The sequence below is a fragment of the Indicator indicator genome, chromosome 30 (assembly GCF_027791375.1).
Source record: "Indicator indicator isolate 239-I01 chromosome 30, UM_Iind_1.1, whole genome shotgun sequence".
NCBI classification, from domain to species: domain Eukaryota; kingdom Metazoa; phylum Chordata; class Aves; order Piciformes; family Indicatoridae; genus Indicator; species Indicator indicator.
The window spans coordinates 7,160,112-7,185,464 of NC_072039.1; the positions used below are offsets into that span (position 1 = coordinate 7,160,112).

General features: G+C 46.6%; 1 protein-coding gene across 1 annotated transcript in view; it reads right to left on the reverse strand.

The window, feature by feature from the left end:
- Window positions 1–2,951: 2,951 nt before the first annotated feature.
- Window positions 2,952–25,353, reverse strand: part of MYBBP1A (MYB binding protein 1a) — a 58,682-nt gene continuing 36,280 nt past the window's right edge. Inside the window, exons 24-27 of the mRNA XM_054394350.1 lie at window positions 18,112–18,225; window positions 5,798–5,899; window positions 4,518–4,642; window positions 2,952–3,465 (exon numbers count right to left, since the gene is read on the reverse strand). Of these exons, the coding sequence (XP_054250325.1) occupies window positions 2,952–3,465; window positions 4,518–4,642; window positions 5,798–5,899; window positions 18,112–18,225 (855 nt within the window). The remainder of the gene's footprint in view (window positions 3,466–4,517; window positions 4,643–5,797; window positions 5,900–18,111; window positions 18,226–25,353) is intronic.

Sequence of the window (25,353 nt, forward strand, 5' to 3'; positions counted from 1 at the left end):
CACAACCTTTTGCTGTCCCACAGCTTGGCTGCAACTCCACCTCTGAGCCTGCAAGTGATGGAGAGGTCAGCTGGTCCTTAAAACAACTTGGTGTGCTCTGAGGCAGAAACCACAACAGCTAAGGGGGAAGCACTTGTGGACAAGGCTTCACCCCAAAAGGCTCAAAGAGGCAGAAGCCCTTGATGTACCTGCTTCACCCATCACCTGCCAGGCCCAGAAGCAAGCTTGTGTTCTCACAGAAGAACCAGGTGGCTTCATCCAAACTGGAGACTCTGGTGCAGCATGGCCCTGGCACTGTCCCAGGCTGCCCAAGGCCCTGTTGGCTTCAGTACCAGACTCAGCTCCCACCACACAATCAAGCTGCTGCCCTGCTGCACATCCAAAGAGACAGCCCAGTGGGCTCTGTTGCTGTCTTCCCACTCCCAGCACACCTACATACCTGTGTGCTCACCTTGCTTCCCACCCACACCCTGCATGCTCTTTCTCCTCAAGCTCTGCAGGAGCAGTGGTACAAGCCCCCAGGATGTCCTGCTTATGGGCACAGAGAAGAAAAGCAATCATGAGGGCAGACACTGTTCAGATTTGAAACCCCTGGTCCCCTTCAGAGCCTTTCTGGATCATTAAACACAGCCAGCCCTGACCTGCTGGCCTCTTGTGTGCTGCATTTGCATAATACATGAAAAGTCATCACTCAAGAGACATCTGGAGGGGCTTAGCTGGGATTGAGGTTTTAACAAGGCAATGAATCAGCTTTCAGCATTAAATGGCAGAGGCAGGGCAGCATCCCCAGTGCCAACAGCCCCCTTTGAAGCAGAGGCACCCTTTTTCTTAGAGACAAGGCTGGCAATAATAATGACCAATCCCTTCTGACTGGGAACAAAGACCTGCAGCTCTTCTGCAGTCAAGACCCTACAACAACCTTCAGATAAATAAGTGGCTTGGGAGAAAAGGTCCAGCAGGATGAGGCCCCAGACTGCTCAGTAAGTGTGGGAGCACCACACAGAGATCCAGGCACCAGCTGCTTCACAAAGTGCTGGTTTGTGTTGTCCTGGTCACACACCTGCAGGCTAAGCCTCTATCCTGCTTGGGGACCAGAGGCTTCTGAAACCCTGCTAAGGCTGGAGGCCAACAGTTAGCAAGTGTGAGCAGAGCTTCCCTTCACACACTAAAGGACCTTGCAGAGCTCCTCTCACCTCCTGCCCCAGTCTGCACTACTACCTGAAGGGCACTTGACTTGCAGAGTCCAGCTCCAGTCCCTCTCCTCCTCCTCATCAGGACACACAAGGGCTGCATCCTCCAAGACAACTGAGTGCTCCTCAGTCCTGCCTTGAGTGCCAGAGGAACCAGCTGCAAAGAGAGAGGGAAAGGCAGGGAAAGGAAGACATTCTCTGCTGAATGCTGCAGCCTTCTCTTGCTGCTAACTCCAGCCCTCTCCTGCTGCTAACAAGAGCCAGTGTGCTCCTTGGGATGCAGAGCAGCCCTTGCAGGATCACTGCTGTGACAGGGACAGAAGAGGCCTGCACTTACTCCATGGTCCACAGCTGAACGTCCACAGCAGCGCTGCCAGCAGCTGTCTCCCTGGGAATTTTTATGCCATCTGAGAACAGAATCATTGCAAAAGCAGATAAACAGCCATGAGCACACACAGCCCTTGGCAGCTCTTCTCTCAGTCCCTCCAAAAGCAACATGACATTTCCAGTGCCCTTATCAATGTCTGGTGGCACAGACCCACCTGTGGGACAGCAGCAACAGCCCTGCTCCAGGGCTCCTCACTCTGCCAGCAGCTCCTGCTTCTGACAGGAGCCAGCACCAAAACCCCTCTGCAGGAGAAAGGAGAGTGCCTGGGCCTTCATGGGGACTGTTCCCTCAGATGCTGGGAGAAGAGTCAGGTCAGCCACCAATACACATCCTTTGGCGCCCTGGAGCAAGGTGGTCAAGGGGGTGAAGAAAGGAGGAAGGAGGTTTTAGAGGCAGCTGCAACATGAGTAAGGTTTCAAACACTTTTGAATCTTGGCTCTCAGCAAGAATCAGGTACCAAGCACATGGGAGAAGCTGGTCCTGGAGCTCTCCAAAGGGTTTCAAACACTTTTGAATCTTGGCTCTCAGCAAGAACCAGGTACCAAACACATGGGAGAAGCTGGTCCTGGAGCTCTCCAAACGGGTGATGGCATTCTGGCACTGGGGAATAAATGAGCAGATGCAACTCCAAGCAGTCAACCTCACAGACTGCTGTAAGCCTGCTGGTACCAGCTCATTGCATGCTGCACAGGGCCTGCTGGTTGGGCAGATTTGCACATCCATCAACCACTGCAATTGTTTCACCATTTTTTCTGATGGCCCTGTGCTATCACAGGGGCTCTCACCTCTCCTGCACCCAGCATAAAAAGGCAAGAAAGCCAGATGATGGCAGTCACTGAGGACACTTGAGTGGCCAAACTGATGCATGCAACCCCTAAATATGTATGTGCAAGCCCATTTAAGCCCAGGCATTTAAGAGGCAGCATCTCCCAGACTGGAAAAGCTGTGAGTACTGCTGGGCCTGGGCAGGACAGAGAAGTGCCTTTAGGGGTTGCTTCTGAACCTCCCACAGGGCCTGACCACACCACTCAGGAGTGCCAGCACCCCTACTGCAGCTCCCCAGGAAATCCAAACAAGTCTCTCACTTCTGCCTTGAGAAATCATGGAGACAGGAGTCTGTGCTCCCAAGCACAGGCTGTTTGGCACTGCCAGAGAAGAAAGATTGGGCATCTGCCAGAGCCTGAAGGGTATGTGACCTCCTGAAGCACACTGGACTCTAGGCTCCACACAAGTCAGACTGGCAGCTGGAGAGCTCAGCATCATGGAAGGTTTATTTAAAGTCATGGAGAACATAAAAACTATAGTTATAAAAAATATGAAAACAGTCCTCTGAGCCAGGCCAGCCATGCCAGGCCTAGGTGAGTCCATGGAGTTTAGTCCTGCGCCACAGCAATTTTTTTCCCTCGTCTCTTCTTCTTGGCTTTGCCCTGCTTCTGTTGGGTTTCCTGGCTGACACTCCCCTTCGTTTTCTTTGCAGCTGGAACTTGCTCAGCTTCATTGCCTGCACCACCTTTTCTTTTTCTGTTCATCTTCTTCTTCTTCTTTTTCTTCTTCTTGTCAGCCACAGCATCTCCTCCATTAACAGCTTCCTCCCCACTGCTCGCCGTTGCCACTCCATTCTCCCTGACCGCTCTGTTCTGCTTCTTGTGTTTGCCACCACCAGGCATGGGGCCTTTCTTCTGCTTGGGTGTTTCTGTTCCCAGGGCCTGCTCTTCTAGGGCTGCTGGCTCTCCATCTTCACTAGCAGCTGGTGCTAACCCATTCTCCAGGGGGGCTTTCTTGCGATTCTTGCGTTTCTTGGTCTCTGGTAGGAAGCCTTTCTTCTTCCGCTTCTGTGACTCCACTTCCTGCACAGCCTTATTGGCTGCCTTTTCCTTCTTGGGCTTCCTGCAGAGAGAATGTCAAAAAGTCAAGAGCAATTTAATTTACAGCCCAGGAGCAGCATGAGCCATGCTACAGGCAGAAGTGGAAGACAGGTGCAGGCATGCTGCAGGGACGAGCCTTATCCCTGGAGGTGGTCCTCAGTCTGCACAGGGACTGGTTAGATGAACAGCAGGAGCCAGCCCAGGACTCAAGAAGGCAGGTGGAGACTTGAGGAAGGATCCCAGTTCCACAGACCAGATAACATTGCACTTACCACCTTCCCAAGCACACCTGCCTGTGGCCCTGTGCAAAGCTACTGAGACACTGTCTGTGTGTCCAAGGTGACAGCCCCAGCAGGGCCTTCACTGTGCCTCAGAGGCCTTCCAGCAAGAACCACTGACAGACTATTCCAGTCCCATCTAGACAGCCTTGGTATGCATGCAAGGCAGCCACTGCTGATGCTGTTCCCTGACAGAGACCATCAGCAGCCTCAGCACCATCCAAGTCTATGCTGTTCTGCACCAGCTCAGACATCAAGGAGCCCATAATTCACTGGAGAAGATTGAAGGTCCTCCCTGGTATCCAGTCACTTTCCAGGACAGCCTCATTCTCTCCAGCCTCACATTTGCAAAATCAATCCATAGGGATGTGGTAGGAGCTTCCTAACTCATCCATCCTAGCCTAGAAATTTCTCTGCAGCTTTGGCGACAGCTTTAACCCAGGTCACCACTTGGGACTGCTGAAAGCAGGCACTTTATCCTTGGGTGATCAGCTGTCTTTCCTCTACTAGCAAGACAGAAGGAAGTACCAGATGTGATCAGATACAAGACTTGTGGTATGAACTCTCCCATCAAGGACCAAGCCCTAACCATGTGCACAGCTGGAACGATGAGCCTAGCATTGTTCCCAACAAGCAAACTGACGAGTGTTTCAACCTCATCAACTCCATTCACCTCCACCTCCAGCCTGAGCTCAGTGCCTTGATTTCTCTTCTCTTCCCACTTCCCCACCTGAATGAAGACAAGCAGCAGAGGCCCCCAGGCCAGCCAAGAAGCCTGGGTGCCCAGGGTACATACGTGTGATTCAGCCAGCGCATGGCGTTCCAGTAGAGAGAGTCGAGACGTGCCGAGCTCCCAATGCCCTCTGCCTGCTGCAGAGCTACCAGCACCCTGTCCAGCTCTGCCAACTGCACACCCAGCTTCTGCAAGAGGCAAGTACAAAGAGACAATGTGCAGGGTGAAGACAGGAGGGGCACTCTCAGCAGCAGGGCACAGGCCATCCTCAGGAGAAGATTACAGCAGGAATAGCCAATCCTGCTCAGCTTCTCCAAGATGCTGCCCTGAGCTGTTTGCAGCACCACTCGAACCAGGGGGCAAAAACTGGTGAGTCACACCATACCACCAGGTGTGTGGTTTGCTTGAAAACTGCGTCTCTAGCACAAGACTAACAGCTAGAATGGTCCTGACATAAAAGGAACTGAAAAGTCCTTTAGTACTGTTTCCTTTTCAGTTCACAGCTGGGAGCAGGGGGAAGAAGACAGATGACTATGTAACCCACCTACAGAAAGGCAGCAGCATTTTCAGTCTGGTTTCTAAAGGACATAATCATGCTGCCTTTGGCTGCTTCTACACCTTCTGTAACCCACTGGATAATTTCAGTAAAGCCAGGCAAAAAGAGGTGTCTCAAAGGCTATTCAGCTCCTACTAGAACCTTGGAAATAATCTTTCTCCTCCACCCACCTTCCTATTAGGTCCTCACAAAGAAACAGGCTGTGGTGTGAGCTCAGGGCTTATCAGTAGGAAACTGGGCTTCAGCAATTCTGCTGCCTGTGGTATTTTGCTCCAGTAAATTAGAGCATGTTGGAGACTTATTTTGTCATCTATAGAAAATCTTCTCGTGTTCAAAAAAACCTCCCATTTTTCATTAGCGAAAACAAAGCTTCACTCCTGCTCACAAAGCTCCTGAGGACCTCTGTTTCTGGAAACTAAAAATCTCTGGAGTTCAGTGGATAGGACAGAGCAATCATCTGGGAAAGCAACCCAGCTCACCCCTTTACCAGCAGTATTTCTGCTGATAGGAAAGAAGATGTCACATGTGTTTGCAGAACACTGCTCAAATCCTTCAACAAGGGCTTGGAGATCAGCTCACGAGAGCCATGATCACTCCCTCCCTTCAGACACAAGAGCTTTTCTGTCTTCAAATCCCACTAGGCTTTCCCTCCAGGGATATCTTTGGTGAAAAAAAAAAAAAATGAGGTAGGAGGCAGTGATGGAGCAGTCCCAAGGTAAAATCTAAGCCTGACATTTAAAAGAGGCCCTGGTGGTGTTCAGAACTACACATCAGGTCATGCACTCACCTGCTCCGTCACAGTTTTGAGGAGGAAGTTCAACAACTCCAAGCTCTTGGCAACTTTATCTTTCTCAGCTTTCATGGCACACTTGCCAATCATTTTCAAACTCTGGAAATTAGATGGGGAGATGGAGAAGAAATGTGCATTAAATGGGGAAATAAACCACTCTTCTCAGGAGAGAGCAGAAAGTCACTAATGACTGGCAGGGTTTAACCTGCCACCAGATTAACTCTGGAACACAAAACCCACCCAACTCTGGAAATGCTCTGGAGGGAACATGGCTGCAAATTGCTGATGCTCAGGTTAATTAAGAAACAACTGGACAAAATGACAGCAAGCAGACCACAAAGGTACAACCCTGCTGCTCTCCCTAGTTTCTAAGCTACAACACGAGTCATGTTGCTGCCTCCTGAAGAAAAAGGAGGAAAGACAACATCCACCCCAGCCCTGGAAAGGCCAGGAGGTTGCCAGACAACAGACTCACCTGAGGGACAAGAGCTACTCAGCTGCAGGAGTTGGGATTTACATGTAAAGTACTAATGCAAAAATCCATTAACACTTGGGCCTGGGCAATCCCAGTTGCCAGCAGTGGAACAGGGATGTCAATCAAGCTTAAATTCACTGAAATGACTGAGAGAAAAATCTCATTTCTCTGTGTTCCTGTTACGTGCTGCAGGGTTTCTGAGACACTGAAAGGTCTGGCTTAGAGGAAAATCACTCCAAAGATAGGTCAAGTAAAAGCCAGTTATTTACAAGTGGAGAAGGGCAGAAAATAGCCAGGAAAAGGCAGCTGGATCAGAGACATGGCCCAGCAGCTCAGGAGTACTGATCCTCTGCCTGCAGCTGGTCCTCACAGCCCTGCTTTTACATGGGAGGTTTCTTCCCCACTGTACTCGTGTGGATGCACAGAGCAGAGCAAGCCCCTCAGTTTGCATGGATTACAGCAATATGAGATAGGATTTGTAGGGACAAGCTTACTATAGATAGTGGCATGCCCCATCACACACCATTTCTCTAGAGGAGGCTGCACTTGTAGCCAAGTCCATCTCTGCTTGGAATCTGAACACACTCACCCAGCCAACAGGCAAGGTGCACTGAGCACCCTCAGTTCCTCAGGCAGCTTGCATTGCTGGCAAGTCACTGAACCAAACCTCAACTCAGAGGTGGAAGGTCAGAGCTCTTCAGGAGATGCAATCTCTCCCGTGAGACCACCTACTGCCTTTGCTCCGTTCAGACTGCAGCAAGTCTGAGGACTCTGAGCAAACCATTCTCCCAACTACCTCAGCATAAAGCTGGCAAATGAAGTCAAACCCCCCCCAGAGTCTGAGAGAAGACAGAAATGAATTCCCCAAAGCAAGCTCTTTCAGTAACAATGCCCTCAACCGAAAAATAATGAGGGACAACAAGAGTCTAAGGAACACTTTTGGGAGAAGAAGTGGAGAGATCAGATAACCTATCTGCAGAAACAGCAGCCTTCAAGTAGAATTATTTAGTGGTTGTACAGGCTCCACAGCCTGGCAGGGTCTTTTTTAAACAAAGATACAGTTATTTCCTGGCCAGCATGGTCCACTCCAGCCTTACATTGCAAAGCCACCACGTTTTGCTGGCTGGAATTCATGCCACAGCTTTATCTGATTATCAATAACTTGCTAATTACTCTCTCCTGATAGAGATAGATGCTCTGCAACTCTATTCCAGAGCTGTCATTAACCTACAAGGTCACACAATTCAATAGCTCTAAAGTCTCTCAGGTAAAATGAGAAACAAATAAAAAGAGAGGGGGGTGATTGTAAAAGAATCCTAAATCTTCACATGTAGGATATAACATCCCATGGGCTATGCACACTCTGCTTATTAGGCTTAAAAAAATATTAATAACAATAATAATAATTAAATTAATTAGGGGGGGACGAGGGGGAAGAGCCTAATCTGCATGAAATTTCCCTTTGCAATTTGAAGAGCAAGTTATTGCCAGGCTAACAGCCACTTACCTGTGGTTAAAGTAGCCTTCAGAGAGGCTATAAAGTTGAGATCTTTATTTTGCTAAGTTGCAAATGAGTTGACAGGAAGAGGGAAAAAAAAAAATAAAACATCAGTCCAGTCTGTCAGCTCTTCTGGACAAGAGGAATCAGGGCAGCACTGTGAGAAGGAGCCACACTGAAGTCAACTGTCAGTTCATCTTTTTAATATACAAACATTTTAGCATTAAGAAGGTGCTAAAAATAAATTGCATTTCCTCTTCACTGTAGATCAGTGATGTAGATGACAGCATCCAAATTGTGCTGGCTTGACTCTGGTTTTGCTGCCATCCCAGAACTGCCCTGATGCTTCAAAGGATTTGGAACAAACCCTATCCAAGTCAAGAGAGAAGTCCTGTAGGGGAAAAGCACCTGAGGGGCTGATTTTCACAAGGCTACCAGCAGTTTTCAGGTGCTTGGGAAATTGGAATATGCATCTAGTTTGGAGTGCCCAGCCAAATTCATGCAGACCTGAGGGACGAAAAGGGTGGCTTGCTCAGCTGGAGATGGAAGACACCACAGGTCTAGTGACACCAATGCCAAGAGACTAAGCATCTGTATTAAAAAGCAGTGATTTTGCATGAGTCTAGAAACACAAGCACAGTTCCACCAGCATAAACAGCCAGAAGCAATCCAGCATAATTTAGGTGCTCTGCCAACAAATAGCTCCCTACTGAAATGGATCACTTTTAAACAGCTCTCAAAGACCAGGAAGAAACAAGGAAGAGAGTAGGGGTGAGGGGGTGGGGGAAGAAGGCAAAGAAGCAGCCAAGAAGCAGCAGAGAGTTCATTCCTACACAATTCCTGCACAATTCTCTCTAGTGCAGAAGCAGAATGGCTGTAAGGAAGCTGGCTTCAGACAGCCTCACTGTTTCTCAATGTTTTGTCTTTTCCCTTCTGCTACAGAGGATGCAAAGGAAAATGACTCCAAAGAGCATAAAATTGCCAGCACCTCTGTATGTGGTATGGTTGAGCCAGTCAAGGCTCCTTAAAGACTTGAGTCCAATTCCTGCTCAGCTCAGTGTCACTTATCATCCTGATCTCACCACCACCATCTCACAGCACTTCCCCATTACATGAGATGGTATCTTCTGTCCCACATTGCTTCACTCTTGCCCTCCCAGAGCAGGGAGTGTACACAGCAGAGTGTTTGCTTCCATGGGATTTGTGCTAGCATGTGACACCAACACAAACTTGCTGCACTCTGCTTACATAAAAGAAGCTGACTTTGGACTGGGGCTGCTAGAAAGCCTTTGGGAGCAGCTCCCAAGGAATGAAATCCCAACTCTCTTCAATGGGAACTGGGTCCAAACCCCCAAAAGCAGCTTTTGAAAGCATTTGGTGTGTATGGTACTGACCATGCCGTGGGTTTGCACAGCAGACTGCTCCAGGCTGCTAACTGAAAGATGAAATTTGCACTGTCACTGTCACCCCAGTTGTGCAGGTCAATCATTTTACAGGCCCACTGTGATTTCATTTGGGGAGAAGTACAAAACACAATCATAAAATTAAAGCAAAAGCTGTTATGGAACAGATGGTAAACTGCAACACATGGCAAACGTGCCTTAAAAAGAAAAGTAGCATTTCAGTCAGCTGCAGCATCCTTAGGAGAGCCTCAAATGCTGATTAGATCACAGAAGACTTGCACAAGGTTGGCAAGTAGCTCCACTTTACATAGCAAGGCTGAGGCACAAAGCAGGGGTTTTGCTTCCAGCTATGCTACAGGTCAGTGGTGGAGGGTTAAAGGAAAACCCAGAAGAACTTGTCCAACCACCTGTTCTGTGATGGTCTGCCATGTGCTGTTTGCAAGGTATCCAGCTCTCACCCCCCCTGCCTTCTGGAAGCATTGCCAAGCTAAGAGTCACCTAATCCCATCACTCAGTGCTAAAAGCAGAGAGACCACCTGATTATCCTCAACAGCTACACTCAGGTCACTTGCTGACTATGTTGGTTGTCTCCCATTTTCTTCTGCTCCTTCAAGGAACAACCAGTCCTGCTTTACAGGGAAGCTCAGTTCCAGCTCAGTAACACCTGTGATGCTTAATCACACCTGTACATCTGAGCTGTCAGCACAGCTGGGCAGGTCATTTTCCAAAAGGGGAAAAACAGAGAGGCAGTTTTCCCAGCTAGATCTGCCATCTCATCTCAAGCCAATAGAGCAATATAGTTCCTGCCTCATCCCACATGGATTCAGCTGGCAGGGATGGTTGTGTCTTACGTCAAACATGCTGCTTCCAAAGCCTTTGGGTGTTTCTGGTGCAGGGCACTCCTGGATCCAAAGTTCTCTGCTTTAAGGATTTCCACCAGGAGAGCAGCACATCCCCAGCATCTCATCAGTCAGTGGTTTTTCTTATATTCCTAATTCCTGTATCACACGTGGAGGTATCCCAACTACTTCAGGATTCAACCTTCATTCCATCTCTCACTGCACTTTCACAGCATTCCTTCAGCTTCACAAAGTCTAAAACAAGTCTGCTGGAGCACAGGAGGTGAGCATCTGCAGTAATTCAATCATACAAGTAGGACAAAAGGCTGACAGGTAGTTACCCACACAGCTGCACACCTCAGTTTCCCCAGTATGATTTTAGTCTAAGCCCAAGATTGCCCTGAAACTGCCACACAGCAAAAAGCAGAGCCACGAGCATCCAGAGCCAAAGTCAACATCCCAGCCACTGCCCAACTTCCCCTGCAGGGGAGATGGCAATGTGCTGCTGTATGGAGCAGGCAATGCTTCTGGAAGGCTCCCCATTCCCACCCATCTGCAATCTTAGCCTTCCTGTACTCCTGGTCTGCCTGTATTTCTGCCCCTTCCACAGCAGGCACACCCTTAGCCCAGGCTTACAAGCCACAGCAGCGTCTCAGGAGAGCAGAGGAGCACGTTTCCCAGCTGGAAGTTTGAACCCCATTTACTATTTATGCATTCCCAGCACATCCTGCAGCCTATTTCGTTGTTCAAAACAAAGTGCCCTTCCCCTTGGTGGGATCAGCCTGGCAGCTCCATCACTGCCTGGCCAGCTGCAGCAGCCTGGCCAACCTGCATTCCTCTGCAGGCTGCTCCATCTCCATCCTTCCCCCCTCCCTCATGACACACCTGATGCTGACAGATAAAGGTGCAGATTCATAGCTGAACACAGTGCCAAGTGCCTTCTGCAAAACACATACCTCCACCCAGCCTGCCTGACCTTACACCCCCTGGCACAGCCCAGGGCTGCTAAGGGAATCTCTCTTCTCCAGCAGCAAATAGCTCAGCAACATTTGCACCCTACTGGACGTCCACAGGCACGATTACAAACTTCTCCAGAGGCCTGATCTCACCATGCTGGCTGTGAAAGCCAAACCTTGCCCTAGCTCCATGCTGCACATGAGCAAAGACACAACCTGGCATTTTTCTGCCACCATGGCTCTGGTCCCTACATTGGAGTCACACCAGAAGGGCTGCAACAAGCACATTTGGAGCCCTATGGGTGTGTACCCATCACCTGAGATCCCCCATGTCACCAAACAGGTAAGCTGAGAAGCCTGGGAGGGGCACAGCCTTCCTCTGCTATTTAGAGGCTAATAACAAACTGACAACCAAATGAAGTATTTGTTTTATGAAGTATTCTGTATGCTCACAGCTCATGTTGTTCTCCAGTGTAAGCAGCCTCACCTCTAATTACACTCACATTCCTCCTGAGAGGCAGGAGGTAAGCCAGCATCATTCCCTCCTTTCACAGAGGCTCAGAGAGGCCAAGTAAAACATAACTGAGTCACACAGACCAGGAGTCAGTTCTGAGCTTCTCAAAGCCCAGACAAGCCACCCCCCTTTCATGACAATATTCACTGTACAATAGAACCCAAGCTAGAACTAAATGATGGAAGACAAGCAAAAAGGGAGGAGAGAAGAGCAGGGCTTTACACATCACTTTCAAGAGCCAGATCTATTCCTAAATTCTTGTACATAAGGTACACAAGGAGAGGTTCTCACATCACCCACCTGAACAGCACAGCAGCTGCTGCCAAGAGCACAAAAAGGAAGGAAAAAAAAAAGCACTGACAGTCAGTCCTTCCTGCCTCTCTTCTCTCACTACCTTTCCAAAGACTGAAAGTATAAATGTTCAAATATTTTTTCCTTGACAACTTCTTTCCAGCAGAAACAAATCATCAAGAAATGCTCACAAAGGGAAGGGGACCACCAAGTTTCAGCTTGTCCCTGCCCAAAAGAGAGAGGGAAGGCAGAAGACTAAGCAGCCCCACACAAGCTGTAGGTTATAACTAAACAGATTTTTTTTCAGTGTTTATTTTGGCTGTTATTAGAAGGAGGAGCCCAAAAAGTCCAGAAGCCACTCTCACACAAAATGTCAATGCTTTCCCAAGTTTAGGGATATCTTTTATTTTTCCATGGGCCATACAGAAATGCAGCAGGGAAAAAAAAAAAACCCACACAGGACAGCTGAGGGAACAGAAGAGAATGAATTCTCCACAGAGACATCCAGCATTCTGAAAGCATTCTCAAAGATATCAGTTAAATCACTACTGGCCTCATTTTACAAGCTAAGAGGCTGAGAAAGGGCAATGAATTAAGAATTTATAAAGATGGACAGATAAAAGTTCAGGCAATCTTCAAGGAAAAAAAAAATGAAGAATGGCTTTTTCAGAGATTTGATGAAGTCACTGTTAATAATTTATCTCCCTGCAAATTAAGACACTGATAATCAGATGTGATGCCCTTCAGAAATGAAGGGCATGTCTACACTGCAAGGCTATCTGGTGTAACCTCCTGTCCCCCCTCCCAGCCCATTCTGAGTTATTTGAAATCCCCAGCAACCATCCAATTGCACCAAACCCCTCTAATGCCACACAATAAAAGTCTTCACAGAGCACACAGTAACTTTCAAATGATAGGAAGCTTGGAAAAGAGCTCTTGGGTTATCTGTACCACTCCTTGCACAGGCAACATGATCCCTGTCTGTCCTCCATCCATGTCCTTCTACAGGAAGAAGGTTGCCTGCCCAGTCCAAACCTAAGTAAGTGCTTAAGTAGAAGGAGGCCTCATGTGTGGATTTGTGTTTATTTCCCTCACATCAGGATTATTGGATTTGTATTTACATGCCTCACCTCAGGATTATGTGCTTATTTGTCTGGAATTCTCCAATCCTGGTGACCTGGAGTGCTGTGGTCTTGCACTGAACTTAGCTATTGGCTTCTGTGAGCATTTCTACATTCCAAGATGCCTTGAACTCATTTTGGTTTCAAACAGCTGACTTGGAGCACTACCTGTCCCTTATGACATTGAGAAAACAAGCAAAGGAAAGAGCAGTAGTAAAGTTGGGCCCTTCCTGAGATGTACTTACTGCAGAAGGAAACTTTTTCTATGGGCATGTGGTCACAGAACTAGGGGCAATGGTTTGAAAGTAGAGCAGGGTAGATGTAGGCTGGACATTAGGAAGAAGTTCTTTACTATGAGGGTGGTGAGACAGGTTGCCCAGGGAAGTTGTGGACATCTCATCACCTGGAAGTGATTAAGACCAGGCTGGATGAGGCTTTGAGCACTGATTCAATGAAAGGTGCCCAGGGCAGAGGGGTTGGAACTAGATGGTCCCTTCCAACTCAAGCCATTCTATGAAACCTTCAGCAAACTGCTGTGCACAAGCCAGAGAAATCAGCTTTAATAAAGATATTCTGAGTTGCTCAGCCATGAAAAAATGTGCTTTCTGGAATACTCCTCCAAATCCTTTCCCACTTTTCCCTGACTTTCACATTGTAACTGGGAGTTTCAGCCGAAGTTGGGAGGTAAGCTAAAGCACCTCAGTTCAGAAGGGCAAGTTGGGAAGGGGATGGCATTAAAAGGTAATGAACCTGTGTGCTCAGATCCTGGAGCTTCCTGCCCCAAATCTGTCATGGAATTAATAAAACATTGGCAGGGCTTCAAGATGCCTCTAAAGCAAACACAACAACTTTGTAACATAACAGAAAACAGAAATGTTTCTAACAAGGAGAACACCAAAAAGTGCCCACGATGAGAGCTGGAAGAGCTGAAGGACCAACTTGAGAGGCACTTGATGGAGTCAAAAAGACAGATCCCACAGAGATCTCCCAAACATGCAGCAGTTCCCTGCATGAAGTAGGGCACTTGGGTCTCTGGGGTTCTGCCACCAGCCTCCAGGCAGTCCAAACTCACAACCACCAGCACTCTCCTTAGATAACACAGGGACAGAGATTGCTATCCAACACTGAGCTGTTGTGAAGCCAAGTTAAGAACCAGTCAGATTATCCATGCACAAAGTGGGTCTCTAAGATGTCTCAAGAGACCTGAGTTTGATTCTTGGCTCAGCTCCAGGCCAAGCTTGTCATCTGTAAAACAGGGTGAACGACTTCAGTCAGCTAAAGACATCAGCTCTTGGCTTTCTGCAAAATGCTTTCTTCATTACATCAACAACTCACTGGTTTGAATTGCCTTTGTAAAGTGCTTTGAGACCTACTGATAAAAGAACAAAGCTCTCAGAGAGGAGGAAGAAGTCTCTGTTAGATGCTCTAGCACCTCAGGTGAGCTCTGTCATTTACAACATGAAGCAACTCTATTTATTTATGCTGTAAACACAACTGAGCTGTCTGGACTCCCAGCATTAGAATAAACTTGAACAACAGCAGCGAGGTTCTGTGCTTTGTTAGAGGAAACCAGGACCAGGGAGGCTAGGTCTGTGCCAGATCTATTTCTCTATTTGCTTACTTTTGCTTGCTGTCCAATAAAAACCACTCCCAGGGCAGCCCCAGGGCTTGTGGACAAGCCTTTCTGCCCAGGTGACCCAGCAGAAGAAGCCAAAAGCACCAGCAGCAAGCAGGGCTCTCACAAGAACGCTCCAAAGCACTAACCAGAACATCAAACTTGCCTCAGTGACAGTAAGGAGATGGCAAACATGAATCCCTTGTGGCTTTGATAGATGTTTTATAAGCATGCTTCAACATTTTGGGAACAAACAAGGTCAGGTTAGCTTATGTAAGCACAAGAGCCATTGCCTCCCCAGCAGCCAGAGCAGCTATTTCAGGAAGCTGTCTCTTCATTTAAAGCTCCTGGTCACTGATTCTCCCTCATCTGCCTCTCAGTTTTTCAAGCATAATTCAGTGATATCCAAGAATGCAGTTTTCTCCCATTGCTCTTTGCCCCTTTCCAGCACATATCCTGCCTAAAACCATGCCAGGCTCCCTGCTCCTCACCAAGTGATCTGCAGGCAGACACCAGGAGACAGCATCCTGTCCTCTCTCACAGCCTTACACTTGCAATGACAATCCTGCACTTCAATAGTCCCACACTGCACATCTGACAAGGGGCACAGAGAGCACAGCAAAGCCTTCAGGTGACAGCTTCCAGGACAACAAAACTGCTGCTTGAATTACGAGTGCACATCAGTACAAAGAGCTGGCCCTCCCAGGTTATTTTGGACTTCCCCTGGGCTCAAAGAGAGGAAGAGAGTTCTGCATTATTGGGTTTTTTTCTCTTAAAACAGCTGTCTGTGAGGGATGGTGGCAGGCATGACCAGTGACAGCACCTTTCAGCTAGAGGTAGGGCAATAAAAGTTCATCCTTTTCCACAGCATCATGAGCTGCTACTCCCAGTCACTATTCTCATGGGTAAGCACTCACATGCCACCATCTACCTACTTACATACCCAACTTCAAAAGCATGGCTGACCTGGACTGGCCCACCAGAACAAGTCTCAGATGAAAAGGGATGAGAATGAGCTGCAGGAGAAACTCTCAGTTCTGCAACTGCCCTCCCCACCCTCTCTCGAGCTAAGCAGAGGCACATGTGGACCTCAGGCACAGAAAGGGCTATCATTTCCAGTCCAGCCAAACTCCCCATGTCATTTCAACATCATAGAATCACAGAATCAGTCAGGGTTGGAAGGGACCACAAGGAGCATCCAGTTCCAACTCCCCTGCCATTGGCAGGGACACCTCACACTACATCAGGCTGGCCAGAGCCTCATCCAGCCTGGCTGCAAAAACCTACAGGGAGGTGGCCTCAACCACCTCCCTGGACAACCCATTCCAGGCTCTCACCACATCGTGCCCATAGCTTCCACCCAACCTGCAGCCTCTCCTTCAGTCGAGCACACAATCTCCAGCAGGCAATTCAGAGCTAATAAACTCCTCAAGGAGTTATTTTCTGATGGTGGATTTCTGCCTTTGACAAATACATACTTTCCACAGATTCTAAATTTGCTGTTTCCAGCCTCTGAGTTCAGCTACAAGGGATTTTTCACTATCTCCAAAAGAGATCAGCCATGATAGGAGTTTCATTCTTCTCCACCATAAAGCTGCTGCATGTTTGTGCAGCTATTACTCAGATAACTGAGGACTTCTGTGCCACCAAAAGACACAGATTACCTTGTGTACCTTCAAGAAGTTTCAGAGCCCTTGGCTACGAATCAAAACTATTACATGGAATATAAAGACTTCGATCCCTCCTAATTACAGCAACACTGAAAGATGTGCAGCAGTTCCAGCTTCAAGGAGCCACACCAGTAGAAGAAGGGAGCAGGAAGAAGGGGGACAAAATCCAACACATATATGTCCACTAACAGAGCTCTCATGTCAGAGCTTTTTCAGGCAAAAAAAGAGAACCAGCACCTATATGACACTGCCCTGTCCACAGGGTATACCTTGGACAGCCCAAACAAGCTGACAGGAATTCCCAGGAATTTTGATTTACTGACAGACGACCACAGAAATGAGAGGCACCAAGGAAAGCCTTGGTAGCAAAGCTCATTAAAATACTGGAAGAGCTGCAAGTTGCTAAACTTTCCCTGACAAGAACAACATAAAGGTATTGTAGATGTTTGTGGTTTCCCAGTGAATCACCAAGTCCTGCAGGTGTGCAGCTGTTAGAGAGAAACCAGGAGAAAATGGAGATGACTGGGTTGGGAGGAGAGGTGTGGCTCATGTAGTTGGAAATAAAATCATACCTAACTCTAGCCACTGGATTCCTGATATAAACAATAAATAAAAGCTACTTAATGAATGCCAGGGTTACCTGCTTCCTCAAGCATTAGAAACAGCACCTTTGAATTCCTTGATTTAAACCTGCTTAGATTTTTGTCCTTCCTTGACACAAGAAAACAGAGCTAATGTTCTGTTCCAATATGGTCAATTATGGAATGGCCTAAATTACCATGGAACCAGCATTTGAAGAGGTAAATAAAGAATGAAAGCCACATTTAGAAAGAAGTCAGCACTACAGTTATGTAGGAACACCAAGACTGGAATCTCCCATGTCATCAAGTTTAGCCACCACATCACAGCATTAATTTGGCTGCTTGGTTCCCTCCAGGTCACTCCACAAGAACACAATTGAATGGCTTTTGATCCCACAGATCACCTCCTACAGGATGGCTGCAGCCAAAAATTGTCCTCAGGTACAATCCACACCTGCCACTCAATCAGGAGCCCAGCAAGTTTTGTTGCTACCTTTTTTTCCTGCACAACTTATTTTCCAATGGTTTTTAAGGGTTTCCCTGATAACCAACATTAGGAAGGAGTCTGGTCCAGGAAGCCTGCAACACTTGACAAGTCAGAAGTCCACTATATTTCAACTCTATCTCTTTGGCCCTAAAGTCCATTCAAATCCAGAACTTGCATAACATTTTCTGGAATTAAAGAAATGTTCACAGTTATCTTTCAAGCTCACACTTACTTTTTAAAACCAGCTGTATGAACATATCCCCTAAAACTCAAATTCTGTCTCTTGGATCCACACACAGGCACCACTGAGCTGGACCACAGCCACATTTCTTGCACTCTGTGAAAATCCATCTCAGCAGTGGTGTCACAAGAATGGAGGCTGTGGAGAGGTTGGTGCTGGTCTCTTCTCACAGGTAATCAGTGATAGAACAAGAGTGGCCTCAAGCTGTGACTGGGTAGGTTTAGACTGGACATCAGGAAATACTTTTTCACAGCAAGAGTGGTCAGGCACTGGAATGTGCTGCCCAGGGAGGTGGTGGAGTCACCAACCCTGGCTGTGTTTCAAGGTGGTTTGGATGTGGTGCTTGGGGATATGGTTTAGGGGTGACCCTTGCAGAGTAGGGTTAATGGTTGGACTGGGTGATCTTGAGGGTCTTCACCAGCCTGAATGTTTCTGTGATTCTGTGAATGTTCTAATCTTGGTGGACACTACTCAGACCTGGTGCAAGCAGGCACAACCCTCCCTAAAATCAGTTAAGCTGAGCACAGCCACAGCCTCCAGCTGCGAGAACAAGCACCACACTTGTGCAAGCAGCACTCATTAGCTGCTATCTATACATTTAACACGTTGAAGCTCGTTACCTGTGTCACTTGGCTGATGCTTTCTCTGATCAATTCCTCCCACTCCTCCTCTGTCACAAAGAGCTTCAGTTCACGAAGTTGCAGAACCTTCTGGAGAAGCAAACAGGCCTGGGCCTGAAAGAGAAAAGGAGACATGAAACTCCACACTCTCTAGGGAAGGTGTTAGCATTGCAAATACCCTGCTGGAGCAAACAGCTAAGCACAGCATCCAGGCAGTGCCATGCTGCAGATCCTCAACACCACCTGTGTCCTCTGTTAGAAAACATTCTCTAGACCCTAACAGAGTCACTCCTCAGGAGACAGGGACAGAGCATTTGGTTGAATGCACATCATTGAAAGAGGTCAAAGGAGAAGGGAGGGACCATGCTGCTTCTAGATTTAGGCAATAATATCCAAAATATAGTTTAGAGCTGTTCTGAGGGCATCACTTCCTGTTTTCAAAAGTCCTTTCTGTGCCTCCACCCTTTACCATGCCCTGATGAATGCAGTAGCCACAAATATACAAAAATAAGAGCAGGCAGGTTTCAAAGGCACCCTACACTGAAACTGCTGTTCAGAGCAGCACTCAGCCTTGCCCTGGAGCCAAAGTTGCTCATTAAGGCTCTGTGTTAACACAGGAATGAAGAGAGTAGCCTCTAGAAAACCAACAGTAATCTGCAATCTTTTTACAACTCCTTTTCTATTCCAGAATTCCTGGTTTATGGCTTTCTTAGGTACAATAAAACCAGTGATAGACAACAGCAAATGACAGAAGTGAGCAGAATACACTAATGGGGATTAGTGCACATAGTCTAAAGGACTTAAAGGAAAAATTTTTGTAGCTGCATGGAGTTGGTGAGCAAATTCTACCCACAGATAAAGAAAAAAATATTGCCTCTAGCTGCCATCACACAGACTGAAACTGAATGCAGGTATAAATACTTAAAATCACTGGAAATTACATCAAGAGTCAATCTCCAAAGAAAGCAAGAGCTGCCATTTTTTAACCACACTGCAGCTAAACCCACCCTACAGAAAGCAACTGAGCAGACTTTGTAAACGTTGTCAAAAACTCCAGTGAGATCAAAAGGAAAAATGCAGTCTGGTGATACCCAACCTGCCCTCCAGATCCACCTTGGGTCCAAAGGAAGCAACTGGGAAAATGTGTAGCAGGAGGCTACCCACACTTCTACTGGAGCACCTTTAGGGAACAATTAACTGAAGAATTCAAAGTAAGGGAAGAGAAGAAATCCTTTGGATCTCCTAAGAGCAAGAAGACCACACAAATTTGCAGGCAGTCAAACAGAACACCTCATGAGCTCAAGGAGGTCTGTTTCCTATACACATATTCCAGGCTTCTGGAAGCAACAGGACACTGAACATAGGTCTCCCACTGGGTAATTCAAGCCCTCACATTTGTGTTACAGCAGAGTAATGTCCCAGTTTGCACCAGTATGGCCAACAAAGATACTATCCAAAGAGAGTGAGCTTTCACTCACAAACTGAAATCCTCCTCTTTACTTAAGGGAGAAAATGCAGCAGGGAACTGATGAGACTACATAAAAGATTTATGTTCATTTCATGAGAGCACCCTAATGCCATATCTGAGGCAGGCAAGCTTAGCCAGTCCTTGTAATTATGGGGAGGCCATGTCTTACAGAACAAATTATGGCCTGTCTGCATGCATGTACCTAATGTAGTGGAAAGTCACTGCAGTGCAATTACAACATGACCCTCAGAGTAGATGAAAGGTCATCATTCCTTCTGAAAGGCTCAGGCAGGGTCACAAACCTCAAGGCACCAGCTCTTCTTTGACCATGACAAAAGCATTCATACTGCAAGGGGGTGCAAAGCACAAAGAAGGGTCCTGTTAAGCTACCCTGATAGTACCTCAGAACTATAAGTTTACTCAAGAGGCAGACAGAGGACCAGAGGCAGCAGTGCCAAGGGCTTGCTCAGGAATCACACCAAACAGCAGTGGGCGGGAACACTGCAAGTCAATGAGGAGAAGACCTGGGAAGAAATCAAAGCCATCCAAAGGAACAAGGAGCTCTGGAGACCTGAGACTTGAACGCTGGACTGACAGAAAAGTTCCTGAATGGGACCCAGATCTCAGTAAGCACTGAGCTTGAAAAGGATTTTAAAAGAAAGGAAACCCACAGAAGAATTTCTTCTATGCATCATAAATGAAGAAGTCCAAACATGCAGACATCCAAGGATCCTGGCTGCTGCTATCACTCTTTAATAATTTTGTCACACTTGTACCTTTCATGCCTCCAGCCCCTACATTAGATCCAAGCACAGAAAATATGGTTTGGGTTTCACATAATTAAAACATTGCTATTACTGCAGTCAACATGATGCTGTGTTTCCTGACTGGATTTTAGCCCAATGATAATTCAATACTAAGCATGAATGACTTTTCTCATTTGAAAGAATAAAAAATAAAATAAAATATTTACCTGCTGGTTGAAATAAAATTTGGCTATTAAAAAAAAAAATCATTTCAGTCAGAGAGCAAACGTGACACTAATAATGACAAGGTCCTCAGTGCCCAGTACCATCTATGATGTACTTTAAGGTTACCTTACTCATCACAGAGTGACTCTTTCTACTCCTAGAGCTAGTTAGTCACATGTAGCTCCTGTACAGCTGCTTTTTCCAAAGCAAACTGCACAATTAAACACCTACAAGTTAAACCAGAAGGAGAGGAACTGATGTCAGCCAGAAAAATCAGGGGCAGAACCAAAACTAAACTTCAATTCTTCCCTCTCGAGGGCAGACCCATTAAGAAAAAGTGCTTCCAAGTACTCCTGCTGATGCCATCATATCTCAGCAAGTTCCAATCCAAACAGGAGTGGCACCAAGTTCCTTCTTTCTGAAGAAGTGCAACCACTACACCTCACTCACAGCATCCATCAGCATGTCAGAGGAGATCCTGGATACCCTATGTAGGCTGTTTAGAAAGTAAAGGTACTCAGAAAAAGCAACCTAGCAACCAGGACTACAAAGCTGCTACCCCACCTTGGAAAGTAAGTCCTCAGCAATGGCTTTTCAGATACAAATTCTTCTGTCAGGGCTGAGAAACTTCAAACCACTGCTGGAAGGGCAAAAAACAGCTCTCCATGGAATAGTCCCTGGCAGGATTTGCAAAAAGCATCTTAATCACTCAAAGCTTTATGCAGTTAAACATATGCTTTATCACCTAATGCAAGAGGGTCTAAGAGTAGAAGCACTTTGCAAAAGCAAAGAAAGACCCAGAGTGAGTCAGATCTCTAGGAACTATTTCCTTGAGGTCACAAAGAAACAGTTCTCTCCTTGCACTTCATTTTCCTTGTTTCATCTTCTCACATAGAAAGACACAACACTGCTGAAAGTAGCCACGTTAGAGCATGAACACCCATGAGGCTCTTCCCACTGCTAGCCACTGCTGAAAGCACATGCCACTATCATTTGCTCATGCTCCTGAGACAATACTAGCAACCCAAAAACATCCTTCAGAAATAAGAATCACAACCTCTACCTATTTTCTGTTCTGTGAAGCAGAGAATCATGGAATTGCTCAGGTTAGGAGGGACCTCAGAGATCTACCCCAACCTCCCTGCCAGCGCCAGGGACACCTCTCAAGGTGTCTTGGCTGCTCAAAGCCTCATCCAACCTGGCCTTGAACACCCCAAGGTAGGAGGCATCCACAACCTCCCTGGGCAGCCTACTGCAGAGTCTCACCACCCTTCTTGTACTGCATATGCACAGTCTTCAAGATGAGAACGTGTGAGAATGGTTACAAACAGTTGACAGCCACACTAGAGCTTTTTATTAAGAATAGAGGAAGAATGCTGCAGCCATCCTGTGCCTGAATTACTCCGTTGCCAAATCAAAACATTTTTTCCTTAATGTCTTGAAAAAAAAGAAAAAAAAAGAAAGAGAGAACATAAAACAGCACAAAAATAAATAAAAGTCTATTCAAGCAAGGAATAGTAGCTACATACATTCACTCCCACATAGATCTATCACCCATATGACTAAATGAGGCAGAAATGTTTATTATCAGGTCCATGTGGGAGGGGAGAGCAAACAGTAACTCACTGCAGGGCTGACCCTGTGGGTTTCTGCCAGCTTTGTTTATTTGTTTCTTATCTACAACGATTACACAAGATGCCATGCAGTAGAAACGGTTCAGATCTCTCCCTGAAATGGGGAACATGCTCACAGCAGTCCCTGAGATGTGCTGGCAATTCCCAGATGTGCTCACCTACCTTATTTAGATGCTGAAAGGGGGGTGCAGGCTGGTGGGGCTGCTGGATTACACAGCCTATCTTTACCCTTCACAGCAAAGGACAAGCCATGCAGCCTCACTATTTAAAATGGCAAGCAACTGATTAACCCCTAACAGTTCAGCCAATGCCTTCTCATTGAAAAGAACACCTAACCTAGGCATGGTAGCTGTGTAGGTCAGAAGAGCATTTGTCCCCAGTCCCCATCCAGGTGACTCACCATCTAGGAGAGCTGGTCAGAGGGGAAGAGACCAAGATGTCTTTCAGTCATTGCAGTGAAAGAGAGAAGCCAAAAGTAGACAAGCCATTTGCAATGTCAAGAGATGAAGGCCTGACCTAAATTCAGAGTTTTTTTTTTTTTTTTTTTTTACAAAGACAAGCACACTGTTAACAGGAAGATGTTATTTTCTGAAGAAAAAAGCATTTCTCACTCCCAAGTGCTTTAGGAGAGTGGCTGGAGGTGGCTTTGCAAGCAAGTGAAAAAAAGAAGATACCATGCAGCCATGATCCCATGAGAAAAGAGACTGAAATCAGCAGTCACCCACTGCCACCATCAGAGAAGTAACAAACTGGAGAAGTGCCCTCACTACAACATACCAAAGTCTGATGTTTCACAGAAGCATTTTGTCAGATGATCTCAAAGCAGTTTACAGGCTACAGTTGGTAAACCCCTGCAAATTCCCTTAGGGCATTTCCAGCTTCCAGAAGAGACGTGGTTACGTTTAACTGGCTTGCCTGAAGCATGTGGCAGGACAGAAAGGTCTCCTTAGGTCTGGCCCAGGACAGTATTTCAGCTACATCAGTCCTCCAGGTTGATGTAACAGAAGCACTGAGGAGCTTCAATGCTTACCAAAGACTTCAAAGATGGATTTTCCCCACCTTATGGATATCATTTTTGCATCGTGGACACACTTTTATCAACACGAAGCATGTCACAAGCTTCTATAGATGGGGGTTGGAACTAGATGATTCTTGAGGTCTCTTCCAACCCTAACAATTCCATGCTTCTATGATATACAAATAAAACATTACCTGGAAAATAACAAGTTTGCTCAACTCAAAATATATTTTTAGAACTGGAGCAGCATCAGGAGCTTTAGTGCTATCACCATTTCACTGCTCCTGGAAGCCCAGGAGACAAAAATATCCAGGTGGTATCACACCACCCTGGTATTTCAGAGCACTGATGTCTCCCTTTCTGGGTACAGGCTACAGCAGCAAAGCCACAGCACAACCCACCTGCCAGCACATCTGAGTCAGTGCCAGCACACCTCAGAGAGCAGCAGCTCTCAGTATGCAATCTTCAGCATTAAGACTCTCCTAAAACCATAGGGAGATGACCAAAAAAAAAAATAAAATTGCACTTGTAAAAATCCTCACCCACAGAGCCTTTTTGAGACTGCAATCACATGAATCACAGCCTGCCTTCGTGACAAACACTACCAGGAAAGCTGAGGTGAAACAATTATGTGCCAAGGAACAGGGGGGAGGGATTCTAAAGAAGCTTTCTGTGGATATTAAGGAAATAGCCAAACTGTGGAATAAATCCGTCAGCCATCTACAATTTGGTACATGGTGTTTCAAAAAACCCCAACAACCTCCCCCCAGCAAAATCCAAAGGTGTTCACAGGCCTGTTGGCTCTAGAACAACTTGTCATTGATTACTGCAAGGCAGGATACCCAGAGCACAACAGCAGAAGTCTCTTCCAATTACTGTCAAAGCTTCTGTAAGAAGAAAGCAAAACCCAAGCATGCAAAGCCACAGAGCAAGTGCCAATCTAACCCCATTTGTGCTCCCACAGTTAAACCACTCTACTTTCACATTTACATTGGGTGTGGGATGGGAGACAAAGGCTCCAACAGAGCACTTTTGAGGGCTTGCTTTTCATTTCTCTCCCACATTCGATTCATGCATTTGAGCATTTCTGAGCTTCTAAGGTATGAGTCTGTTTGCTAATGGGTTGGCAGGCAGGGTCCAAGTTGGAAACAGTCTAGAAGCTTATGCAAAATGGCAAATTATGAGAGGGAAAGGAGAATAAGGGCCACAAGAGTAGAGTTCCCTGTTCTGGACAGCAAATTGACAGCAGAGTGTTCAGAAGCAAGGGCAGTTCAATGTACTATAGAGATGGATAGATGGATGGAAAGATAGATAGATAGGTAAGTTTCTAACCTTCCTTGACATATTATAATCAGAATTCTAAAAGGCTGAGCACTCCCAAAACTGCAGGCAAGACAATCTTCTTGGCTGAGAACTGTCATGGCAGAGGACTTAAAGCTGTGACAAACTTAAAACTCCGGAATTTCACAAAGCCTCTTAACCTCAACAGCACCAAGCTGCAAATTCTCTGGGGGAGGTGAGAAGAGGGAGGGAAAATAAAGATTCTTTCCAAAGTTAAGGACAAACAAAAGATTCTCCTTCAAGATCCTTAACACATACCCTCTCTGAACAAGCATCAAACTTTCTAAACAAGCATTAAACTTATTTACATAAAATAGACAAAACTTAGCTGAAGGCTTTAGATGTAAAAAGTGAAAAGAGGTGATTAAGAGACATTTGCCAAGTTGATTTTTCTCCATCCACAAGCTGTAACTGCAGCATGGACACATCCCTCTATGTTCCAAATTGAAGGGAAGGGAAGGATAAAAACCATGAAAATCTCTCTGCAGAGCCATCTGCTTCAGGAGCTGAACTCAGTATTTCCTGCTACAACCCAGTGTCTTCAGACCAATCCATTGGCTCTTTCAAGATCTTCCCTCAGCCAGCCTTGATAAGGTCCAACATTGCAGGCAAAACGTGAGCAGGATGGACTTTGGCCAGCCCAGAAATTGTCCTGCCAGATGCCAGTTTCCAAGTCTGCAAATCTGCCCTCCTACCTCCAGGCACAGACAAGGCAGAAACGAACACTGACCAGAAACTCCCACCCATCAATCACCACCCTCTGCTCCTACACCTTCCCTGTGCACCAAGCATCACACTCTGGGCCAGAAA